The sequence below is a fragment of the Saccharomyces eubayanus genome, chromosome XVI (assembly GCF_001298625.1).
Source record: "Saccharomyces eubayanus strain FM1318 chromosome XVI, whole genome shotgun sequence".
Classification (NCBI taxonomy): domain Eukaryota; kingdom Fungi; phylum Ascomycota; class Saccharomycetes; order Saccharomycetales; family Saccharomycetaceae; genus Saccharomyces; species Saccharomyces eubayanus.
In genome coordinates, this window is record NC_030975.1 from 455,625 (window position 1) to 479,341 (window position 23,717).

Sequence of the window (23,717 nt, forward strand, 5' to 3'; positions counted from 1 at the left end):
CCCCTAAACTGTGATTGGTAGCGGTGGTGATGGTTCGCTTACTGTACTTGCCCTTATATAAAGGCGTATCGTGTCTCCTTTCTTGTCCGTCTCACTTGTTCTTTCTGTATGGCGTATGCTGCTCAAGCTACTGTGCTTTCTTTTTCATTTTTAATTGTGTAGCATTGCGATTCAAGAAAGAGAAAACACTTTTGTATTATGTCTTCTAGTGGTGCAAAGCCATACCGAGAGAAGCCTGCAGCGAACAATGGTGCTTCGTCCTCGTCTTCGTCTTCGTCTTCTTCTACATCGGCCTCGCCATCGCCTGCAGCCGCTCCACGTAAGGCCGCAGCCGTGCCTGCTGCTAACGACTCCGACTCCGATGAGGATATTGATGGATTGATTGAAGAATTGCAATCGAACTACGGAGAGAGCGAAGAATCCAGTGAAGAAGAGAAGCATACTGATGAGGCCCACGCTGGTCAAAGGGTGATTCCCGAAAAGGACCTTTCGACAGATCCCGCCTATGGTCTGACTTCGGACGAAGTCACCAGGAGAAGAAAGAAGTACGGTTTGAATCAAATGGCTGAAAACAATGAATCTTTAGTTGTTAAATTCATCATGTTTTTCGTTGGCCCAATCCAATTCGTTATGGAAGCAGCCGCTATCTTGGCTGCCGGTTTGTCTGATTGGGTCGATTTCGGTGTCATCTGTGCCCTACTACTGTTGAATGCTTCGGTCGGGTTCATCCAAGAGTTTCAGGCCGGTTCGATTGTTGAAGAATTGAAAAAGACTTTGGCCAATACTGCAACGGTCATCAGAGATGGCCAATTGATGGAAATTCCCGCCAACGAAGTGGTCCCTGGTGAGATCTTACAGCTGGAAAGCGGTACGATTGCTCCCGCGGATGGTCGCATTGTCACTGAGGATTGTTTCTTGCAAATCGATCAATCTGCCATTACTGGTGAATCTTTAGCTGCTGAAAAACACTACGGTGATGAGGTTTTCTCCTCGTCCACAGTGAAGACCGGTGAGGCCTTCATGGTTGTCACGGCGACGGGTGACGACACCTTTGTCGGTAGAGCGGCTGCCTTGGTGGGCCAAGCTTCGGGTGCCCAAGGTCATTTCACTGAAGTCCTGAACGGGATCGGTATCATTTTGCTGATTTTGGTCATTGCTACTTTGTTGCTAGTTTGGACCGCATGTTTCTACAGAACTGATGGTATCGTCAGAATCTTGAGATACACTCTAGGTATTACCATCATTGGGGTTCCGGTAGGTTTGCCAGCCGTCGTTACCACCACTATGGCCGTCGGTGCTGCTTACTTAGCGAAGAAACAGGCTATTGTCCAGAAATTGTCTGCCATTGAATCCTTGGCTGGCGTTGAGATCCTGTGTTCCGATAAGACTGGTACTTTGACCAAGAACAAGTTGTCTTTGCACGATCCGTACACTGTTGAAGGTGTTTCTGCTGATGACCTGATGCTAACTGCTTGTTTGGCTGCTTCCAGAAAGAAGAAGGGTTTGGATGCTATTGATAAAGCTTTCTTGAAATCTTTGATTCAGTATCCAAAGGCTAAGGATGCTCTTACCAAGTACAAGGTCTTGGAATTCCACCCATTCGACCCTGTCTCTAAGAAGGTTACCGCTATCGTCGAGTCTCCAGAAGGTGAAAGAATTGTCTGTGTTAAAGGGGCTCCATTGTTCGTCTTGAAAACTGTCGAGGAAGACCACCCAATCCCAGAAGATGTACATGAAAACTACGAAAACAAGGTTGCTGAATTGGCTTCCAGAGGGTTCCGTGCCTTAGGTGTTGCTAGAAAGAGAGGTGAGGGGCACTGGGAAATCCTAGGTGTTATGCCATGCATGGATCCTCCAAGAGATGACACTGCTCAAACAATTAACGAGGCTAGGAACCTGGGTTTGAGGATCAAAATGTTAACCGGTGACGCCGTTGGTATCGCCAAGGAAACCTGTAGACAATTGGGGCTCGGCAGCAACATCTACAATGCTGAAAGGCTGGGTCTAGGTGGTGGTGGCGACATGCCAGGCTCAGAACTGGCTGATTTTGTTGAAAACGCTGATGGTTTTGCTGAGGTTTTCCCACAGCACAAGTATAGGGTGGTAGAAATTCTACAGAACAGAGGTTATTTAGTGGCTATGACTGGTGATGGTGTTAACGATGCCCCATCTTTGAAGAAGGCTGATACCGGGATCGCTGTTGAAGGGGCTACTGATGCTGCCAGATCGGCTGCCGATATTGTCTTCTTAGCCCCCGGTTTATCTGCTATCATCGATGCTTTGAAGACCTCCAGACAAATTTTCCACAGAATGTATTCCTACGTTGTTTACCGTATTGCTTTGTCGTTACACTTGGAAATTTTCCTGGGCTTATGGATTGCAATTTTGAACAACTCTTTGGATATCAATTTGATTGTTTTCATTGCCATCTTTGCAGATGTTGCAACATTAGCAATTGCTTACGATAATGCCCCTTACGCACCTGAACCTGTGAAATGGAACTTACCTAGATTATGGGGTATGTCTATTATCTTGGGTATTGTTTTGGCTATAGGTTCTTGGATTACCTTGAGTACCATGTTCTTACCCAAGGGTGGTATTATCCAAAATTTCGGTGCTATGAATGGTGTCATGTTCTTACAAATTTCATTGACCGAAAACTGGTTGATTTTTATTACTAGGGCTGCTGGTCCATTCTGGTCTTCGATTCCGTCGTGGCAGTTAGCGGGTGCCGTCTTCTCTGTCGATATCATCGCTACCATGTTCACCTTATTCGGTTGGTGGTCTGAAAACTGGACTGACATTGTTACTGTCGTTCGTGTTTGGATCTGGTCCATTGGTATCTTCTGTGTATTAGGAGGGTTTTACTACATGATGTCTACGTCTGAAACCTTTGACCGATTGATGAACGGTAAGACATTGAAGGAGAAGAAGTCTACCAGAAGTGTCGAAGATTTCATGGCCGCTATGCAAAGAGTTTCCACTCAGCACGAAAAGGACAGTTAATAACGTTACGCACTAATTAATAATTGTTAACGTTCTAGTTCCACATGATTTTTCTGATTTGATTTTTCCTACTTTTGGTTTCGGTTCTTTGGTATTAATGGGAATTAATACATTATAAAAAGGATTATAGTCAGCAAACACAAAATTTAGCTGCCTCCATCTATAAGTTACTGATTTCTGTCGAAAAGGTGTAATTTTCTAAAGATTGTTTTACACACACGCATTTCTTTAGATCAGTCAAATGACACCAACATTCTATTACAGACGCACACTCTCAAAACAGAATGTTTTTGTTCGATTTTCAATGACAATTAATAGGCAGTTTCTTTTTATCTTTGTTGACTCTTTTCTACTTCTAAAAAAAAAGGAATTCACACACAACCTACAAAACATTTTTTTAACAATAAAGCACAATTACAGTCACGCACACTGCAATATTTTAATAACATCTTTTCAAAACATTCTAATCACTCTAATTATTTAATCTTTTAATATACATATAATGCACACTGATTTAAATACAAGTATTTTCGCTCGTTTTATGTCAAGTTTTTCTTTAAGCTGGCACTTCGGGGCCAGTATCTTATGCGAAGGAGAAAATTAGACACTACATGATCAAACCTCGAGGAAGAATAAGGGCTTTCATCAAATAACATTAGAATATAACAAAGGGTACTAACCGACGTGCTCTAAATATGTTGAGATGTCTTAGGCGTAACCAAGAAGAGGGAGCGATGTAAAATAAAAGTTTCGCCAAATGAAAAGTACTGCCATTATCACAAGTGGCAAGGTGCAAATTATGCACCGGTACCTAAAGATATTGAGCAGGTAACGCCGGGTTTTATTTATATCTACACATATAATAGCCTCTTTGAATCCCACATTTCGGAGAGAACAAAGGATTTGAATTGGTTATTCATTGATGAGTCAATAATTATGGTTAACGGTAAAAAGAAAAAACAATGGGTGGATAACGATTTCATTTTATGTAAGATTGGTATGACTAGAAGAAAAACAGTGGACTCGAGGCTTTTAGAATGGCAAAATACGTGCAAGCATTCAATTATAAATCTGACGCCAGAAAAGGTTGATAAATTATATCAACTGAAACTGCAAAGTAAGTCCAAGAATGAAAGACCAAAAAAGGGATTACACATTTCGTTATCAAACTTACAAAAAAAAATGGAAAAACTTTTCATTGATGATAAGCGTGATTCACCCAAACCTCGCTATTCAAAACTCCAGCCATCAAGCTTCCGTTCTTACAAAGACGGTGGCTACTTTATTGACGGAAAAGGTTCAATGAAGTTATCAGATATCGAAAATGCTATTCACAGATTTTTATGGAAGAAATACGGGAAAGGGTTAGTTTATTGCTATGGATGTGATCCAACCGGTAAGAAAAGGCATACTGAATGGTTCAATGTACCGGTATTAGAACTACCATCTGTGTTAACGACCATTGATTCTTTTTGCCGTAGAGGAGAATGCCCATTACGATGAGGATTTTCTTAAATCAGAATTCTTGTATATCGTCAAACATAAGTACTGTTAGTGTTGTTTTTTTCTATAGACGCGATACATAAACATCCCTCTTTGTGACATTATTAGTGATCATTAATGCTTTTTGAGTACACTAATTATCAATAAATGAATTTTTAAGTTCAGCCAACAAAAGAATGTCACCGATTGATCTTTTGCTTCCGAGAACAGTATCTCCGTACCTTCCATCGACTAAACAGCATACAAGTTGTTTTGAAATGGTCGGTGAAAGATTTTCCCAGTGTTCATGACTTTTAAAATCGGGCAAATATGCAAGCAGTGTTTTCACATTTAAATTGCTATCCTTCAAGCTAAGCTCAGAGGTTATTCCATCGTGAAATGAATTTATACCACTTTTGGAAGTAATGAAATGTGTGCCCACTTTTGAAGGCCTTAATGTCAACACCGTTGATATATTGATAATATAAAATCTCTTCATTTCCGTTTGAAGTCCAACATGTGCCTTTGGAAAAAGCGTACTTATACAAAATTTTGTTATTAATATTATGCTTTGTAGGTTGTACCTCACAATTTTTTCGAATTCGCACAATGATTCTTCATTGAGCTTTGGAAACTGATCTTCCCTTAGAAAAGTTGATTCTATACCCTCTTGCATATTGTTGATGAGGATAGTGGGATATATTTCCAACTTCTGCACGTCCAGTAAGGATTCTTCAAGATATTCAATGTTGCTGAAATCTTTGCACGGAATAAAAGTGTAAAATTTACTACTCGCTTTCTTTATTTCTTTCTCATCGATATTATCTACTGTATCAACATTTATAACCTTCGTGTGATAATCTTCGATAAAGGTTTTACAGATTTCAATGCCTAACTTGTTTGAAGAACCACCTATAATTAAAATTATATCATAACTTGGATGAAATTTTTTACCTAAACCAACGCGTTCATATAAACCTACGAAGACTTTATAAATTATTCTCTTCATAATCAGTTCTATTTGTGAAAATTTGTCTATACATCTCTGACTTTAGAGTGTACGTAAACGCACAAAGTCTTCTTTCTGCGTCACAAATTCGTATTCCTTATTTACAGAGTTTGAGTGCGTGCAACGGGATGACGGAACTTTTTGAAAATATTTGGTTTGAGTTTATTTTAATTTCAGAAGCATGCTCGGGAATCTGTGTTTCCGATTTTTTAAGCAGAGACTTAGTTATATATATACCCATCAATACACTGTTTTTCACTATAATCTATGGTATTTTAGATAATGTTAAGAAGTGGATCGTACAAGAGATAGTGTGGCATTTCACGCAGATAAAGAAGAAAACAAGTTTTATCAAATTAAAAGTACATACAGAAAGAAAAACTAGATATTAAAAAATATGTATAAAGTATAAAACAAAAAAGATAACAGCAGAACAGTTAAAATTGTTTTTTATTTTTTATTTTTTTCCAAAAATATACATTGAAAATTATGATAGTGAGTAGTAATTCCAGGCCTTGTTAAATACCATTTATAAGCCAAACCAAAAACAGAATAAAAATTAAAAAATTATAACGGATTAGAAGCAGCGACATCATACAGCGAATAACAAATCAAAATAATAAATAGAGAAAAAAAGTTAACAGATACAAAGACGAAGAAACAAAAAACATCTACATGGGTGTTGTTCATTAAGCTAATGAAGAATGTTATTTCTTTGATTTATTTTTCTTTTTAAATAAGCCAAATCTTTTCTTCTTACCGCCAGCATTTTCCCCGCCATTAACATCATCAGTACTAGGAGAGCTTACATCAGCCATTTGGCTTGATGAAGATAAAGTTGGAGTACTTGGCGCTGAGACAGAGCCTGTAGGAGGAGCCACCATATTGCTAGGGTCGTTTATGTCGACAGTGTTATTTGCGTTATCGTTCGTATTTGTAAATTGCATTGCATTGTGAACTACTGAATTGGTAGAAATATCAGGGTTACTACTACTGATATTCATTTTATTGTTATTATTTGTGGTTTCTATCATGGTGCTCGAACTGAATTGTCTTTGAGTAGTGACGTGGTTGTTTAAATTAGAAACAGGAGGTTGATTAAACACATTGTTTGGCTTGGCAGCGTGCGGCATATTGAGTTTGCTTTTGGACTGTTGCGACCTCAATCTGTTTTGATTTACAATACTATGGGTTGGCAATGAGCTCAAACGAGTTTGGCTTGGATTTTTTGGTGGCCTGCCAAAATTACCCATGTTTACTATACTGGAGGGATTACCAATATTGGGCATATTACTGTTTCTATTCTTTCTACTTGTTGGTTTGATAGAGTGTGCGTGGTAAGGTTGTGTCTGTAATGGTGGCTGCTGTTGCTGTTGTTGCTGTTGCTGTTGTTGCTGTAAAGATAAGGTTGAAGGTTGTTGTTGTGGATCATATGTGGCCATACCTGCAGAAACTGGGTCCACAAAGTTCCCAGCCGATGCAGGTTGTGAAATAGGCCCATTAGCGCCATGCATTCCTCTACTACTGGAACGGATGTTGGCGGACTGTTGTAGTTGAGGGTAAGAAGGCTTTTTTGGTATAGGATTATTATTGTTACCATTGTTGTTGAATCTTTGTTGTTGAATTGCCCGTTTCTGGAATTCCAGTTCACGTTCTTGTAGCTCTAACTCTTTTTTACGAAGTTCCAGTTCACGCTCTTGTAGTATTTTGTCATTGGAGCCATTAGCCTCTTCAAATATTTGGGAGTGTGCGGATTGCGGTGAACTAATTTGCTGTTGCGAGCCAGCAGTAGGTGGTGGAGACTTCAATGGAGATTCGCCATAGTTGACACTGTATAACGCAATATCTTCGATATCCCTCAAATTTGGAGTGCCCGTCGCCCTGTATTCGTTGACGGCCGATGTATTTGTAGCTTCGGTTGGGGTTACTGTCTCAGTTGGTGTTTGATCCTGGGCCTGGGCCTGAGCCTGAGCCTGAGCATGAGCCTGAGCTTGAGCATGAGCATGAGCTTGAGCCAGGGCCTGAGCTTGAGCCTGAGCTTGAGCTTGAGCCTGAGCTTGCAAAGTGGCTTGGTGCTTCTCTTTCAGGCCGTTGGTTTCCATATCATGTTGCTTGGCTTGCATAACCATCTCTTGTCTCAGTTTGCTAATTTGGCTTTGCAGGTTAGTGATTTGATTTTGAGAAGTTAATTCATTTTGTTGTGAGTTTCGTAAATTTTGTAAAATTTTATTTTTTTCACTTGATCTCATAAACCATTTAGATTTACCATTATTTAATCTTTCGAATTGGGACATAACGGAATACAAAAACTCCAAGTATGGCGTCTTAATGCCAAAATCGTCAGCCAATAAGATTGTTTGCAACAACAGGATATCAATATTCAAGGGTGTTGTTTGATGGACGAAATGGTAAACCAGCGCAGGCGGTTCATTAGTCGATTGGTAGGAATTTTTCCATAGGGATAAAAGATTGTTCTCATTATCATAATTACTGTTCAGCCTAGCACCCATTGTCTTTGCTACGGTAATGATTTCAGTAACCAATCCAGAGATTAAAGGTTTAGCAATGATTTGTTGGTCTAAATCACTTGGATTTTCCTGTTCAAACATGATCAGTAGTGGGTCAAAACAAATTCTGGAAATCGCCAGTTTCCATTGTTGTGATAAAAACTCAATGGATGAGAACCCACACAAGTTGATTTTTATGTTGGAGAACAATTTCGAGAATAGTTTCTCAAACGTGGTCAATAATGTTACAACATTGGCAGAATATTTTTCACTATTGGATTTACTTTCACCCAGATAAATGGTATTTTCGTTTGTATTGCTAGGGAATTGTTTGACCTGGTTTGGGCCGATTTGACGAACATCCAAATCGGTCAAGATACTGAAGACGTTCAAATGTGGAGAATCCATTGACAACTTAACAAACGGTTCCAATTGAATGAACCCGCTGCTCTCCAAGAAAATCTTGGAGTTCGAATCGGTTATGGAGGCCAACTTGGCTGACAGTGAAGACAGCTCCTGCAGAGAGGGGGCACTCATGATGACTATATCAAAAATGGATCCACGGGACCCGGAATTCAGAGCCTCGGTCAAATGTTCCAGAGAAGTGAAATGGTTCTCCAATTCGAACTGGTCCTTACCGTAGTATTCGGTTTCAATTTCAAACTGGCATGATTTCGAATCGTTGACGTGATAAAGTTCTATGTTCTTGGCCAACTGGAACCTTGAAGTGTAGAACAGAATATTAGGGTTGTTCCCAACAGTTAACACTCGAAGTGACGAAGACGACATGGCGGGGGCGTATATGAGGGAGGGCAAAGCGAATGGAAGAGCCTGATCGTGGTGAGTTTCAGACCGGGGTAGTAGTAACTGGTAGGAAACGGAAAATAGAAAAAAAGAACTAGGACGTACTGGTCTCCCTTTTTGTTTTGTTCGTGGTCTTGTTTTGCTGTGTCTGATCAAGTTTCAAATATAGAGAATGACTATGAGCAAGAGGCGAAGACCGAAAGTGTTTTCTGCTATACCAATCAACCATTTAAAAATAAACAAACCGAACAGGATCGGAGAAACAAGAATAAACAAATAATGAACGCCAACGGGGGGAGCGACGCTGTGCATTTACGTTGGTACTCACTCCGTCTTGACACATGAGACACCACACGAAGACCGAGAGCAGACTTGGAAGGACATACCGATCGTTGCTCGAGAGGTTTCGAGTTTCCTTTTTTTTTTTTTTTTTTTTTCACTCGCGGTATAAACGAATGAAAATAAAAAATTTTCACTTTTTCCGTTCCGCGGGACGGAGGTTGTAGGTTTCCATGGCTGGAAGTGCTGCAGTAAACAGAAGCAGTGGTGATAGTAGTGTATTTATAGATAGTTATCTTTACATATGGTTATTGCGGGCGATCTGAGTTATGAGGTGTGCTGATAGTACTCGGCAAACCAAGGGTGGTGCAGGGCCTGCTTTGCGCTCAGTCTCATGTCCGGGTTCAGTTGCAAGAGACCGTGCAGGAAGTCCATAAGGTTCCCGTCCAGTGGCTCCTTCGTGTGTGGTTGTAAGACTTGGCGTAGATCTCTAGGTGTTCGTTGCTGGACATTGGGGTTGTACTTGGGTAGCTTCGTGACTGCCGGCCATAGTGACTCGGTGGGGGTACCCATGATGTCGAAGATCAGCTTCAGTTGTTCCTCGTCATTGGTACCTGGGAACAGTGGTTTTCCCGTGATCATTTCTGCAAGGATGCAGCCACACGACCATATGTCGATTGAGGTGGAGTACGTCCTGGATCCCATTAGCACGTCTGGGGCACGGTACCATAGTGTGACGACCTCGCTGGAAAACGTGTTCACGGGAATACCGAACGCACGGGCTAGACCGAAATCGCCCAGCTTCAATTGCCCCTTCTTGTTGATTAATAGGTTTTGAGGCTTCAGGTCACGGTGGAGTATCTTGTTCTCGTGGCAGAACGCTAGTCCTTGCAGCAGTTGCCACTGGAAGTATTTGACTAAGTTCAACTCAAGCCCCCTTGGTGTGTTTCCCACCGTGCGCGAATCCATGTACTTCTTCAAATCATTGTCCATGAACTCGAACACCAACGTTAACTTGTTCTCCGTGTGAATAACATCATACAGTCTAACGATGTTCTCATGTTTCAATTCTTTCATTAGGGAGATCTCACGAATGGCTGTGGAAGGCGTACCTTCTTCCGAGTCCAACTTCACCTCCTTTAACGCAACGTACACTCCCGTGGTCTTGTTCAGGCCCTTGTAGACCGTAGCATACGTACCGTTACCAAGCTTTTCTAATTGTTTGAATCTGTTCTTATAGTTCGAATTTCTCCGTATATATGTTAGTACCAACGGTTCCCTATTTGCACTCTCCGATCAATGCTGTCCCAAAATCTACATACTGTGAGGATGATGACATCAAGATTGCTGAACTTTAACGTTTTTACTCCGCCCGGGACTTCTCACTAGTAACACCTGCGATATAGTAGTGAGTTGAGTTCCCTTGTTATCTTTCAATCAGAGAGTTACGGGAATACGAGTCTACGTATATGGTGATATGCATACAAAATGAATTATACACATGTAAAGACATCTCTACTGAATGCAAGCGGCTTTTGTCTAGGCCAGGCCAGTTCTTCTTTTGCCTACTGGCAGTTGGGAGTGTATTTATGTTTTTAACAATTTTTTTCCCAGCCTTCCACTTCCTTCTTGCGATTCTGGTTGTAGTAGTGCACTGTTTCTTCAATTTTTTGCTTTCCCGGCTCAAAATTTCATTTTTTGCATCTTGAAAAATTCCGATGACTTTATTTCTTGAAGTGCATTATATACAAAACAGTTTCTTCCACATAAAACGTACAAGACACTTGCCTCATCTGCACTACAAGCCCGTTGCGTATCTCCTTCCTTTTCAAGATGACCGGAAACGATAGTGCAACTACCTCAAATAACAACCAGAATCCACATAAAGATCACTTCAAGTTTATTGTAAATGACAAAAGTATTTTGGGGCCTCAATGGTTAAGTCTCTATCAGACAGATGGAAAAGTAGGGTTCGCCAAGTCTCATTTCGAGCAGGCGATGATGAACGTTATTAGAGAACCGAATATCAACTCCACAGTTATTCTGAGAGCGGATATTTTGAAAGAGATCAACCATGCCTCAGAGGCTGGATCTGAACTGAATCCAGACGAGTCTGAATTGAAAAAGTTTGAGATCGAGAACAGTAATGATGGCGACGAGGAAGACGTGAAGAAGATAAACATTGAAGATTTGAACATAAGATCAACCGAAACCTCTGAGGATTTGAAACTGTCGCCAGTTCACGAATTTGTGAGGAGAATCATCCCAAGGAACTTTTACAAAGATGCCATCATAAACCAAACATGTTTGATACTAAACAGTGAAGACCCTGAATTCCAAGAATCCTCGTTGATCATATATACCCCACACATCGACTCCGAAACGGATTGTCCGTTTTATATTCCAAAAACGCAAACCGTGGGCATTTTATTACATCAATCAGTCCTTTCTGTACATTATATACCCTTCCCTGACGACAAGACAGCCTTTACAGACGAATCCGAACGTGTTGTAAGAACCGCTTACAGACTACTGCAAACAGCCAACAAACACTCTAAAGGTGTCATGCAAGGTTATGAGAAGAGAGTCAATCATGACCAAGTGGTAAATAAAGTCAATTTCCAAAATACATATATTGTGTTGAAAAAGAAATACTCCAAATTTTTAGTGGAAAACTGGGCGGAATCGACCGACCCAAAAAAGCATGTATTCGAAGATATAGCCATTGCCGCATTCTTGATAGAATTATGGATCAAAGTGTATGGTCCAGATTTCCGTTCGAAAATGCAATTCAGAGATTTGGGTTGTGGTAATGGTGCTCTTTGTTATATTTTGCTAAGTGAAAATATAAAAGGGCTGGGTATAGATGCAAGAAAGCGTAAGTCTTGGGCCATTTATCCATCCGAAGTTCAATCATCGTTAAAAGAACAAGTTATAATACCCTCTATTCTTTTGAGACCTCACCCCGCTTTAAAAAGACAAGTGCCTCATTTGGAGCATAATGGAAGATTTTTCCCGGTCAAAGTCACACATGAGGTGATTGCCCCAGCAACTGTTGTGTATTCGAGCGAAGACTTGCTAAAATCTCCACAGGTCAGCACTGCTGAGTTCCCATCAGACACTTTTATTATCGGTAACCACTCTGACGAATTGACTTGCTGGATTCCATTACTGGGCCATCCGTATATGGTCATACCTTGTTGTTCTCACAATTTCTCAGGTCAAAGGGTGCGTTTCAACGTAAGGAAGCGTGTGCCAAAATCAAATGAAATCAAAAACCAAAATAATAGTAAGAGTACCTATTCTGGATTAGTGGATCACGTTGAATATATCTCCTCTCGCGTAGGCTGGAAAGTGGAGAAGGAGATGTTGAGAATACCTAGCACAAGAAATGCAGCCATTATTGGTTTGGAGAATGAAACTTTGAAGAACTTCCCAACGCAAGCGGTGTACGACATGATTTGGGAAGATGGAGGAGCTGAAGGCTGGATTCAAAACACAATGACTTTATTGAAGAGGAATCCAAGGAATCATTGATCCCAGATGTTCGCTTACCCCTTTTTATGTGCGTTCGTTTATAGACTAATTAGATATTATACGTACATACAAAACAACAGCAACAACAGCGGTATTTTTGTTTCCATATGAACAAGAGACTTATTTCAGATGTTGGTGATTTTTCGCCCGATGCGTTAAGCAATGAAAGAAGCAGAAATTATAAATTTTGGCACTTGTAAAAAAAGACCCTGTTATGGGAATAAGATATCCTGAGTGAATAAGACGTACTAGCACGATGCTTGCTAGCCATTGTATAGCAGTTTCTCCACTCCGATCCTTTCGGCTATTCTTTGTCATCAACAAAGCTTACTACCATCATGGATCCAAAAATATAGATCCATTCAATGACAAAAATTGGATCGTCAAAAGACCCAAATTTCTTAATCTACCTAAAAATGAACACTCAAAACTAGATACTTTCGAATTCAAGTTCAGCAAGGGTGAAAACGGCAATGTTTATTTACAGGATTCGTCATTCAAAGATAACCTTGACAAAGCCATGCAATTCATCTATAACGAAAAGTTGACATCATTGGACGCTGAACAAGTGCCAATAAAGAACCTTGCATGGTTGAAATTAAGAGATTCTATATATTCACAACTAAAACACACAAGTAAACAACCCCCAGCCTATGTCCCTCCATTAAGTGAACTCATACATCTTTCCTGTCCAAGTAATTTAATTCCACTACTGATGAACTGTAATAAAGTCAACAACTCCATCTGGAAGGCGATTTTGAAAAACGGCCAGAGCAATGATGTCAGCACTTTGGACAAATTCATTTATATCCTACAGCAAACTTTTGACCACACGTATGAACAAGAGATATTGCCTATGATGACGAATACAGATGATACAGATGGCGCTCACAATGTCGATATAACGAACCCGGCTGAATGGTTCTCAGAAGCAAGAAAGATCAGGAGGCATATAATCATGCACATTGGACCAACAAATTCAGGCAAAACATATAGAGCACTACAGAAGTTAAAATCAGTGGATCGTGGATACTATGCAGGACCATTGAGATTATTAGCGAGGGAAGTATATGACAGATTCCAAAACGAAAAGGTTAGATGTAATTTGTTGACCGGTGAAGAAGTTATACGTGATTTAGACGATAAAGGAAATCCAGCCGGGCTCACTTCGGGTACCGTAGAGATGGTGCCCATAAACCAAAAATTTGACGTTGTCGTTCTTGATGAAATTCAGATGATGTCTGATCTGGATCGTGGTTGGGCCTGGACAAATGCGTTGTTGGGTGTGGTTTCTAAAGAGGTCCATCTTTGTGGTGAAAAGAGTGTTTTGCCCTTGATCAAAAATATTGTAAAAATGACTGGCGATAAACTAACGATCAACGAATACGAGAGATTGGGGAAGTTGACTGTTGAAGACAGCCCCGTCAAGGATGGCATTAAGGGATTGCGAAAAGGTGATTGTGTGGTGGCATTTTCTAAAAAAAAAATCCTGGATCTTAAACTAAAGATTGAGAAAGATACTAATTTGAAAGTTGCAGTGATTTACGGTTCCCTGCCTCCTGAGACTCGTGTCCAACAAGCCTCCTTGTTTAATAGCGGTAATTACGACATTATGGTGGCATCAGATGCCATTGGTATGGGGCTGAACTTGTCTATTGATAGAGTTGTTTTTACCACAAACATGAAATACAATGGAGAAGAATTAGCAGAGATGACGTCTTCGCAAATAAAACAAATAGGTGGCCGTGCAGGCAGATTCAAATCTACATCAGCCAGTGGAGACGTTCCTCAAGGCTTTATTACCGGTTTCGAGTCAAAAGTCTTGAAAAGTGTCAGAAAAGCGATAGAGTCCCCCGTGGAGTATTTAAAAACTGCTGTGACGTGGCCCACAGACGAAATATGCGCCCAACTGATGACTCAATTCCCACCAGGGACACCAGCCAGTACCCTGTTGCAAACCATCGCAGATGAACTGGAGAAGAGCTCCAACAAGTTGTTCACTTTGTCCGATCTAAAGAACAAACTGAAAATCATCGCTTTATTCGAGCACATGGAGGACATTCCGTTTCTGGACAAGCTGAAGCTCAGCAACGCACCCGTGAAGGATATGCCTATGGTCACAAAGGCTTTTACCAAGTTCTGCGAGACAATAGCAAAGAGGCACACAAGAGGTCTATTATCGTACCGATTACCCTTCAACCTGCTGGACTACAAGTGCATACCCAGTGAGAGCTACTCCCTAGAGGTTTACGAGTCGCTGTACAACATAATTACGCTATACTTCTGGTTAAGTAACCGGTACCCGAACTACTTCATTGACATGGAGTCTGCCAAAGACATGAAGTATTTTTGCGAGATGATCATTTTTGAGAAGCTTGATAGATTAAAGAAGAATCCCTACGCACGCAAGCCGTATGCCTCGACGAGAGACCAGTGGCCGCCCTCGGGAAGAAGAGTACATACATAAAACGCGATATATCCTGTAAATAGAAACAGATACACCGTTCTGAAGCATCAATACAATACAGTCTTGGCATGAAGCCATTGTTGCGCCTAGTCGGGTTTATCGTTTGCTATGTTTCACATCGCTTTGCACGATGTGCCTGTCGTTTACCGCTTAAGCCGGTTTTTTCGCTGGAGAGTGCGGTGTTACTAGCCCACAGCATGTACGTGGCCAGGTTGATAGTTACCGTTGAGCAAAGAGCAGTCAAGTATATAAAAGAGGAACTCAGCTTCTCCCTTGCAAGTGTTGAACGGTCTCTTTGCCTTCCGCTTCTCCAATAAAGGATCTCCCACACACGCGCCGTATCGTATCTATTTTACCCTTATATTATACGTACCTAGAATGTCTCAGAACGTTTACATTGTTTCGACTGCCAGAACCCCAATTGGTTCATTCCAAGGCTCTCTTTCTTCCAAGACAGCCGTAGAGTTGGGTGCTGCTGCTTTGAAGGGTGCCTTGGCTAAAGTTCCAGAATTGGATGCTTCCAAGGACTTTGACGAAATTATCTTTGGTAATGTCCTTTCCGCCAATTTGGGTCAAGCCCCAGCTAGACAAGTCGCTTTGACCGCTGGGTTAGGCAATCACATTGTTGCTACCACAGTTAACAAAGTGTGTGCTTCTGCTATGAAGGCCATCATTTTGGGTGCTCAATCCATTAAGTGTGGTAATGCTGACGTCGTCGTGGCCGGTGGCTGTGAATCTATGACCAACGCTCCATACTACATGCCAGCTGCCCGTGGTGGTGCTAAGTTTGGCCAAACGGTCCTTATTGACGGTGTCGAAAGAGATGGGCTAAACGATGCATATGATGGCTTGGCCATGGGTGTTCACGCGGAAAAGTGTGCTCGTGATTGGGATATCACCAGAGATCAACAAGATAGCTTTGCCATCGAATCTTACCAAAAATCTCAACAATCCCAAAAGGAAGGTAAATTTGACAACGAAATTGTACCAGTAACCATCAAGGGATTCAGAGGTAAGCCAGATACTCAAGTGACAAACGACGAAGAACCTGCTAGATTACACGTTGAAAAATTAAAGTCTGCAAGAACTGTTTTCCAAAGAGAAAATGGTACCGTCACTGCTGCCAACGCTTCTCCAATCAACGATGGTGCTGCAGCTATCATTTTAGTCTCTGAAAGAGTCTTGAAGGAAAAGAATTTAAAACCCTTGGCTATCGTCAAAGGTTGGGGTGAAGCAGCCCATTTACCAGCTGATTTCACATGGGCCCCATCTCTTGCAGTTCCAAAGGCTTTGAAACATGCTGGTATCGAAGATATCAACTCTGTAGACTACTTTGAATTCAACGAAGCTTTCTCCGTCGTTGGTTTGGTTAACACTAAGATTCTAAAGCTAGACCCATCTAAAGTTAATGTATACGGTGGTGCAGTCGCTTTAGGGCATCCATTGGGATGTTCGGGTGCCAGAGTGGTCGTTACTCTACTATCTATTCTACAACAAGAGGGAGGTAAGATCGGTGTTGCTGCCATTTGTAATGGTGGTGGTGGTGCTTCATCTGTCGTCATTGAAAAGCTATGATTGCATTTTGTGTCTTTTATCATCTTTTCCTAAATTCATAAAAATATATACATATATATAGCTTTATATATAACAAGCATAATTTAAATCTTTCTTTGCAATATTTCAACGTTATTATATTATAACGGTTACCTTTTAGTCTATTTTTCTGTCGTCGCGCTGGGCCGGGTCATACATAATTGTACGAGTTCGATGAGTAAATTACTGACGTTTGTGGTTTGGGTACCCGATCTTCACCATTGTGTGTAGCTCATCTAGCGCCAACTACTTCTTAAACTGGCTGCAGGTTTTTGGTTACTCGAGATCATTCTGATTTTTCGAAATGCAACTGATTTTTCCTTCTTCTGTTGGTATTTCGAAAAGCAAGCATTCCGTGTTATTTGACTAAAAGTCTGGTTGAAAAATGTCGTGCAATCCTGGTGACCCAGACGGTCCTCTTTGCACGGTGAGTGTAAAGGATCTCTTCCAAAATGTGAGTCTTGAGCAAACTCCAAATTTTAATAAACGATTCGTTGAATCCTTTTGGAAGGCTTTTAAACGGCCTGTGGTTTCAAAACCTCATACAATGAAGACATCAAGCCACAGCAAGGAGCTGAGAAAAAAAGAAGGTGTCACTTTGATGCCACCTGTCCCGGAAACATTACTCCATAAATTTAACTTCTGGATCAAGACCCTTTATTCCCCCATTAGCAGGAAACAAGATGAAACAGAAGCAGACGAGACGAAAGAGACCAAAATCGTTATCAATGAAAAACAGATCCGGGATTCAATATCTTGTTATCCAGATGAACAAAAAGGGAGTGTTGTGTTTTGCTACTTGCCTGACCTTGTACTGTATTACACACCGCCGATGAAAGTGACAGGAAAGCCATGTCCTATAAAGAAAAGCCCTTGGGAATCGATGGAGATCCGATACCAAAAGTTCATCTATCCGTTAGAAAAATTAGAAGGTCAATTTGAGGAAGTCCCCTTCAGACCTTGGTTTCTCGCTATGCGCTTGAAAGAGCTCTACAGATGCTTTGAAAGATCATTTAGTAATGCGGCAAATAGAGGTAAGGCAAAGTTATTGCGAGGAAAACAAAGAACAAAGAAATCGTACCACAAAACCGTTGATTTGGTTTCGATGAAGATTTCCACCCACCAGCATTCCCACTGAAAAGCGAAAGTAAAACCGTTGTCATTCTATCATTATTATAATTAGGTTATGTAGGACGTATATAAATATTTGTAGTGATCTTCTTTAGATTGAAATAAAAAAGAAGTGGAAAAAGTCATAAGTTCGTGAAAGTACAGAAAGCTTCCAGTGCTTTAGCTACCCTAGCAAAGCAAAGAAAGTAAGCTCCAAAAATAAATAAAAAAAACTATTGCCTGAATAGAACACAAGGAATACGGTAGAGCACAAAGATGAGACCAGCTCAATATTCTGGTAACCATTTCTCGTTTGGACCGTCCGTTAAAGTGGAAAAATTCATTTGTAGGCACAATAGTCTATTTCTCAGAGTATCTTGTTGGAATTTACAATCTTTGGAAGCACCAATATCATCGATATCGGATTGGTAAGGTGTACTGTCCATCGACGAACTTAAAAACGTGTTGTTGTTATTATTGTTGGTATAGTCATATTTCTCCATACTTCCATCACTATTATAAGTCGATGGAATATCACTTTCCGGCTCGGCTTCTTCTTGTTCTTGCGGCTGTTGTTGGTCTTGTTCTTGGTCAACGGCAAGATGTGGTATTTCGTCAAAATATAGGTTTTCATTTCTTAGGATATGTGTCATATACACTTCGTCCGATAGGGCTGGAACTTGAGACAAAGGGCCCTCTTTGGTGAACGAAGTCAAAGAAGAAACTTCAGACATTAAAGTTTTCATATCGATTCTTGTATATGGGTTCAGTTGCAAAACCTTTGCCAACACTGTAAACAAATCGTCCGATATAGGAAGAATTTTCTTTAAGACGTGGTTATTGTTCGCAAAATGATGAAATGTGTTATCATCCTTTTGGTGAGCCTTCAACCATGGGTTTCTGATACAGGTTAGGTTGATCAGAATGATACCTAGAGACCAAATGTCCCCTGTGTCCGTGGGGAGGCTTGAACAGCATTCGTCGACGTGGATGCCGTTGGTGGTAGTATTCAGGCAGTATAATATTCTTTCTGGAGCCATGTAGTACGAACTGCCAACGCACACATTTGGAGCGAGATATTTGGATTTAGTCGAAAGACCAAAATCACATAAGTAGGCATTATCGTTACGATCTAGTAATACGTTTTCTGGTTTGATGTCGCAATGGTATATACCGAGACGGTGGCAATGGTCTAATGCGGAGCAAAGCTGTAGAAAGACCTTTTTGATCAAAACGCCATCGTTGATGAAATGCTTATGATCTACTATCGAAGTGAAAAGATCTCTATCGTAATAATCCATTACGATGAAAGTGGCGATAGAAGATTCTAACACTTGATGGATCTTCACGATGTTTGCATGAGACTGAACTTTCAGTTGGAAAGCAATCTCCCTGTAGTGTGGTAATCTGTTTAGTTCGTTTTCTGTCAACTGCAGTATCGAATCTAAGTCGACTGAAGGTAGGAACAGTTTCTTTTGGAAACTCTTGAAAAAATGATACAGTTGTGTCTGAAGAAGAGTAGTCCTGGCCACTTGCGAGTTGTTGTTCATGCCGTTCTTGTTGTAAAACTCGTCCATCGAGGAAGACTTGAAAACTGTCTTCACGGCATACTCACGGCTGGTCAGTATGTCCACCACATGGAACACCAGCCCATACGCACCCGACCCTATTTGCGACGTTATCCTGAAGTTATTCAGCAAGCAATCTGACAGCATTTGTACATAAACTTTTTTGTGTTGACCTTGTTTATTGTTTGGTTTAGAAGAAGTCTCTCCCTCAGCGTGGTTAAAATCAATAGCCTAAATTCAAAAATCACTAAATATATTTTGTATAATATATAAAAACATAGCCTGAGAATGTCTTTCCATGCCAAAAGAAAACTAAACAAGGGAAAAAGGAAAGAGAAATGCTATATTCCTGTCCAGATTTTTTGACTTTCTCCCTTTTTGTCCCGCAGGAGCCGGCCCAGAAAACCCCGCGAGGAAGTGCGCCCGGAACAACCATACCACACGATCGCAGCAGAGTCACCGATATCGTTAAGGTTTGAAAGGTACAGAAGCGCGCGTGGGCCCCTGCCTACTGCTATTTTGTTCCGCCCATTTCTTTTTTTGGCAATTGTCCTGGGATTCTCCGTCCCCACAAATCTGCACCAGTGCCCGTCCAACGCGCTTTCTTTCGGCTGGTCGATTAGTTCCGGTTTCGTGGAAACCTCCAAAACCAGAAAGGGCGTGCGTCCGGGAAATGTCACGAGAAATGTCCCGAAAAACGTGGGTGCGCGGTGGGGAGATTTTTCTTTTGCTCTACTTTTCTCGCGCGTGATTGGCTGCATGCGGCCCGATGCCCAGCTAGGTCGCACCGCGCAGTGCTTCCCACTAGAATCACGCGCCCGAATGTAACATGCAAAGCGCGCACGAGGGACTGAGACACTACGCCATCCTTGTGGCAAATCCGGGACATGGGTTCTCTCCGGAAATACCTCCACCAAGCCTCCATCGAAAGTTGTTCCGTCCGCAAAATGCAAGTTTTTCCGGGGAGTAGGAAGAGGGAGGGGACGAAAACTGCCGTGACGTAAATGAAACGGCACTTCTCGCGTGAGGTGATGACTATTCACATCAAGAGCACTTAACTGGGCAGTCTGTGTGTTAGTTCGAAGCACATTACCATGTAGGCACACATCGTTCAGCTCTTCGCCGTGTGTGTGCAACCGGGCTACTTGGCAGGGCCCGGCTGTTTCTTATTCTGTAGCATGTGCATCCAGTCGTGAAAGTCGTTGGGCGAATGGGTTCGTTGTTCTGGTCGGTTTTGCCCTTCAGTGTTGATCTATCATTTTCTTCTTTTTTTTTCCTAAATGGGTTACCACGCTGCACCTCGATGACCTGTAGTTGGTGCGAGAACGGCCGAAGACAATAAGCGTATGGCGTGAAAAGAAACCGAAGAAGGGAAAAAAAGGAATTACAACTCTTAGTGCATTGTTCAAAGGGGAACAAGACAAACATGTCATTTTCGTCCATCTTATCGCAAGATATCACAGACGATATCTCGGCACCAGCAAATTCTGCTGTGCTGGGCTCAAGAGAACAGCTTATTTTCAAGGCTTATCAGAATGAACCTTGGTTGGCTGGTATAGCCCAGAATCTTATCTTGGACGAAAAACTAGTCGTAGTAGACAGGGAACTTTTGTTCCAGGTGCTGATGGTGGAGAACATCTCCAAGTCGAAGCTAACGCAAATCGATGATATAAAAACGAAGCTGGACCCGAAAAAACAGAAAGTAGACAGACTACGATCGGGCGCGCAAGTGCACGACGCCAAGAAGTACGAGGTCATCACTCAAGTGGATATGGAAGATGAAGGGAACCTGAATGACAACGACGGCGCCAACTACAAAAATAACAACAACAATAACAACAATGACAACACTGCCAAGAGTAAATCTGTTTTCAAGTTGACGCTGCAAAGTAAGTCGGGTGACATCTTCTTCGCAGTCAACTCCACTCCAATACCTTGGAACTCCTGTATGTTGGGCTCGAAAATCGTCATATTGCCAGGAACTGTTTTCAATAGAGGCGTTTTCGTAATGAAGGACTCTCAAGTCATTTTTCTCGGCGGCATCAACAGAGTTTGGAACGAAAACAAAGATCAAAAGTTTTGCGATTATTTAGAATCCAAACTACAACGTGACAAACAGTTTGTGAACGGCGCTTCCAAGAAAAGGAAAGCCAATGACTAATACATTTTGCCTTTTTTCAAGAGGCACTTTATATCTTACGTATATATTAAATATTATTCTTCGCATTTTTCTCTTTTTTTTTTTTTGGTATTTATTATTCTTCAGTAGGAGAGAGATTTACACTTGGTCTAGTAGCATCTCCCATAGTTCGTCTGTCTCTTTGAAATCATGGTGAACAATGGAAACAAGACAGTAATCTCTATGGACTTGTCTTAAAAGAATATTGGCTGGGGTGTTTCTTGGGAACAGCTTGCCCCATTCAGACCAGATACTAAACGCCTCATCTCTCCATGCCTTGAACGATTCCTCCTCGATTATTGTAGTCTGTTTCACTTGACTGTTGGGGAAAACGCCCCATGTCACAACACTAGAACTATACGGATCCAGGTTCGTTTCAAATGAGCCGGAAGAATCGCCCGCATAGTAGCTGAACTTCCTACGTCCATAATGGTCCAGCTTGGGCTTTAGGGTGGTTTCCCATTGCTGTCTGTGAATGAACATCTCAACAAACGCCTTTTGGTACAACCTTCCCTTCGCGGGCCCCCATCCGAATATTTTGTCACTGCTCAATGTAGCGTTTGTGGCTGGTTGAGATGCCAACGTCAAATACCCGCGATAATTCAATTGAATGAGTTCTTCTTGAATCAACGCCGTTTCTGCCGATAGTCCCAAGTCGGACCATGGAATCGCATCAGTTGAGCCTTCCAAATATTTGATGAAAATATCTTTTAAATCACCAACTGCCTCGGGCGTCCCCCACAGTTCAAGTGCTCTGTTTTTACTCACTTTGATGGATGGCCCATAACCATCTATCTCACCATATGCAGGAGATCTGGAATCACCGAATCTACCATTGGGGAACTCATCCCAGGTGGCATCACGGCCTAAAGTACCGTGGCCCCTGGAAATAGAAATCAATGCCTTTTTTGACGGCATAGAACCACTCTCATTATTATACCTTAAGCCCTTCTCAGTTACAATGGCCCTATTGAAAATCATCTTGGAAGAATCAAGACTGGAATGTCTTCTTCTCTTTCTGTTTTCAGCAGCGTCGTCATTTGAGTCATCCAGTACAATATCCCCATCAGCATCCTCAATCGGCACATTCTCTATGCTTTCTATCTCGCCGCCGGTTTCATCTTCTACTTCTTCTTCACTAGATTCGTTTATAATATGCGATAAGGCAGACGATTGTGAAACAATTTGGGCAATGGCCTTCTCTAAATTCAAAGTGTAGAAATGAAATCCTTTGATTCTTCCCGATGTCCTCTGGTATATTTCTTGTATTATTTCAATAATAATATCTACACCAATAGACTTCACAGCATTGTCATCCGAGTGGATCTCGGGGGGAAATCTGTTCAGTATCGAAGGTGGAATGGATGCGTGTGACAATTTAGCAGCTCTGTGGAATAATAAGTAAGAGTTGATAGGCATTAATCCAGGGAACAGAGGTAAATCTTGCGATATTTGTTCACGAAACAATAACTCAAAAGATAAAAATTTCTCAACATCGTAAAACAGTTGTGTAATTACAAAATCTGCCCCAGCGTTAACCTTCTCTTTCAAATATACCATATCTTTTAATGGATCTTGCTCGTTACCTTCTGCCTCGCCTTCGCAATGTCCTTCAGGATAGGCGGCGACCCCTACGCAGAATTTGTCCCCATAACTTTGTTTGATGTAGCGGACTAAATCGACTGCGTACTTGAAAGGAGACTCATTTGATTGTGAATCTAGCCAGTCTTCTCCAATAGGTGGATCGCCTCGAAGTGCCAAAATGTTTTTGATTCCCGCACTATAACATCTATTCAGCGCATCATCAATGATGGTTTTGTCAGTGTTCGTGCAAGTTAAATGCATACAAACCGGTATATTTAATGCCTGTTGTGCCAGGGAAGCTAATGCCAGAGTCTTCTCTGCAGTGGTGCCTCCAGCTCCCCATGTGACGGTGATAAACAGCGGATCTAGGGCAGTCATACGATGCATACGTTCCATCAAATTACTTGTCCCTAACTCGGTCTTTGGTGGGAAAAATTCCAGTGATATAAATGGGGAAGTCCTCTCATGGTATAGTTCTCTAATGGACATGTTTTAGTAATTCTATCAAGGCGTACCGTCTAAATATTTCTGAAACGCACAAAACTGGGCGAGTGTATGATGATATGAAAGTTTATTGTATCTTTCAACGCCC

At 41.4% G+C, this 23,717-nt stretch overlaps 12 protein-coding genes across 12 annotated transcripts; 7 read left to right on the plus strand and 5 right to left on the minus strand.

Annotated features, from left to right (window-relative positions):
• Positions 1-198: 198 nt before the first annotated feature.
• On the plus strand, positions 199-3,006 carry PMA2 (H(+)-exporting P2-type ATPase PMA2; the record flags this gene model as incomplete). Its single annotated transcript, XM_018368411.1, has 1 exon — positions 199-3,006. One exon carries the CDS (start codon positions 199-201, stop codon positions 3,004-3,006), a length of 2,808 nt encoding a protein of 935 aa, XP_018218991.1.
• A 936-nt stretch (positions 3,007-3,942) lies between these two features.
• Positions 3,943-4,509, plus strand: DI49_5423 (uncharacterized protein; the record flags this gene model as incomplete). Its single annotated transcript, XM_018368412.1, has 1 exon — positions 3,943-4,509. One exon carries the CDS (start codon positions 3,943-3,945, stop codon positions 4,507-4,509), a length of 567 nt encoding a protein of 188 aa, XP_018218992.1.
• Positions 4,510-4,642: 133 nt separating this feature from the next.
• SRL4 (Srl4p) lies at positions 4,643-5,497 on the minus strand (the record flags this gene model as incomplete). The annotated part of the gene is made up of 1 exon (XM_018368413.1): positions 4,643-5,497. One exon carries the CDS (start codon positions 5,495-5,497, stop codon positions 4,643-4,645), a length of 855 nt encoding a protein of 284 aa, XP_018218993.1.
• Positions 5,498-6,204: 707 nt separating this feature from the next.
• SVL3 (Svl3p) lies at positions 6,205-8,793 on the minus strand (the record flags this gene model as incomplete). Its single annotated transcript, XM_018368414.1, has 1 exon — positions 6,205-8,793. One exon carries the CDS (start codon positions 8,791-8,793, stop codon positions 6,205-6,207), a length of 2,589 nt encoding a protein of 862 aa, XP_018218994.1.
• A 621-nt stretch (positions 8,794-9,414) lies between these two features.
• On the minus strand, positions 9,415-10,164 carry PHO85 (cyclin-dependent serine/threonine-protein kinase PHO85; the record flags this gene model as incomplete). The annotated part of the gene is made up of 1 exon (XM_018368415.1): positions 9,415-10,164. The coding sequence occupies one exon, from the start codon at positions 10,162-10,164 to the stop codon at positions 9,415-9,417; it is 750 nt and encodes a 249-aa protein (XP_018218995.1).
• Positions 10,165-10,920: 756 nt separating this feature from the next.
• On the plus strand, positions 10,921-12,624 carry TRM44 (tRNA (uracil) methyltransferase; the record flags this gene model as incomplete). Its single annotated transcript, XM_018368416.1, has 1 exon — positions 10,921-12,624. The coding sequence occupies one exon, from the start codon at positions 10,921-10,923 to the stop codon at positions 12,622-12,624; it is 1,704 nt and encodes a 567-aa protein (XP_018218996.1).
• Positions 12,625-12,880: 256 nt separating this feature from the next.
• Positions 12,881-15,091, plus strand: SUV3 (ATP-dependent RNA helicase SUV3; the record flags this gene model as incomplete). Its single annotated transcript, XM_018368417.1, has 1 exon — positions 12,881-15,091. One exon carries the CDS (start codon positions 12,881-12,883, stop codon positions 15,089-15,091), a length of 2,211 nt encoding a protein of 736 aa, XP_018218997.1.
• Positions 15,092-15,469: 378 nt separating this feature from the next.
• ERG10 (acetyl-CoA C-acetyltransferase) lies at positions 15,470-16,666 on the plus strand (the record flags this gene model as incomplete). The annotated part of the gene is made up of 1 exon (XM_018368418.1): positions 15,470-16,666. The coding sequence occupies one exon, from the start codon at positions 15,470-15,472 to the stop codon at positions 16,664-16,666; it is 1,197 nt and encodes a 398-aa protein (XP_018218998.1).
• Positions 16,667-17,069: 403 nt separating this feature from the next.
• SMA1 (Sma1p) lies at positions 17,070-17,822 on the plus strand (the record flags this gene model as incomplete). The annotated part of the gene is made up of 1 exon (XM_018368419.1): positions 17,070-17,822. The coding sequence occupies one exon, from the start codon at positions 17,070-17,072 to the stop codon at positions 17,820-17,822; it is 753 nt and encodes a 250-aa protein (XP_018218999.1).
• Positions 17,823-18,081: 259 nt separating this feature from the next.
• SKS1 (putative serine/threonine protein kinase SKS1) lies at positions 18,082-19,509 on the minus strand (the record flags this gene model as incomplete). The annotated part of the gene is made up of 1 exon (XM_018368420.1): positions 18,082-19,509. The coding sequence occupies one exon, from the start codon at positions 19,507-19,509 to the stop codon at positions 18,082-18,084; it is 1,428 nt and encodes a 475-aa protein (XP_018219000.1).
• A 1,279-nt stretch (positions 19,510-20,788) lies between these two features.
• RMI1 (Rmi1p) lies at positions 20,789-21,523 on the plus strand (the record flags this gene model as incomplete). The annotated part of the gene is made up of 1 exon (XM_018368421.1): positions 20,789-21,523. One exon carries the CDS (start codon positions 20,789-20,791, stop codon positions 21,521-21,523), a length of 735 nt encoding a protein of 244 aa, XP_018219001.1.
• Positions 21,524-21,640: 117 nt separating this feature from the next.
• Positions 21,641-23,614, minus strand: MET12 (methylenetetrahydrofolate reductase (NAD(P)H) MET12; the record flags this gene model as incomplete). The annotated part of the gene is made up of 1 exon (XM_018368422.1): positions 21,641-23,614. One exon carries the CDS (start codon positions 23,612-23,614, stop codon positions 21,641-21,643), a length of 1,974 nt encoding a protein of 657 aa, XP_018219002.1.
• Positions 23,615-23,717: the final 103 nt, after the last annotated feature.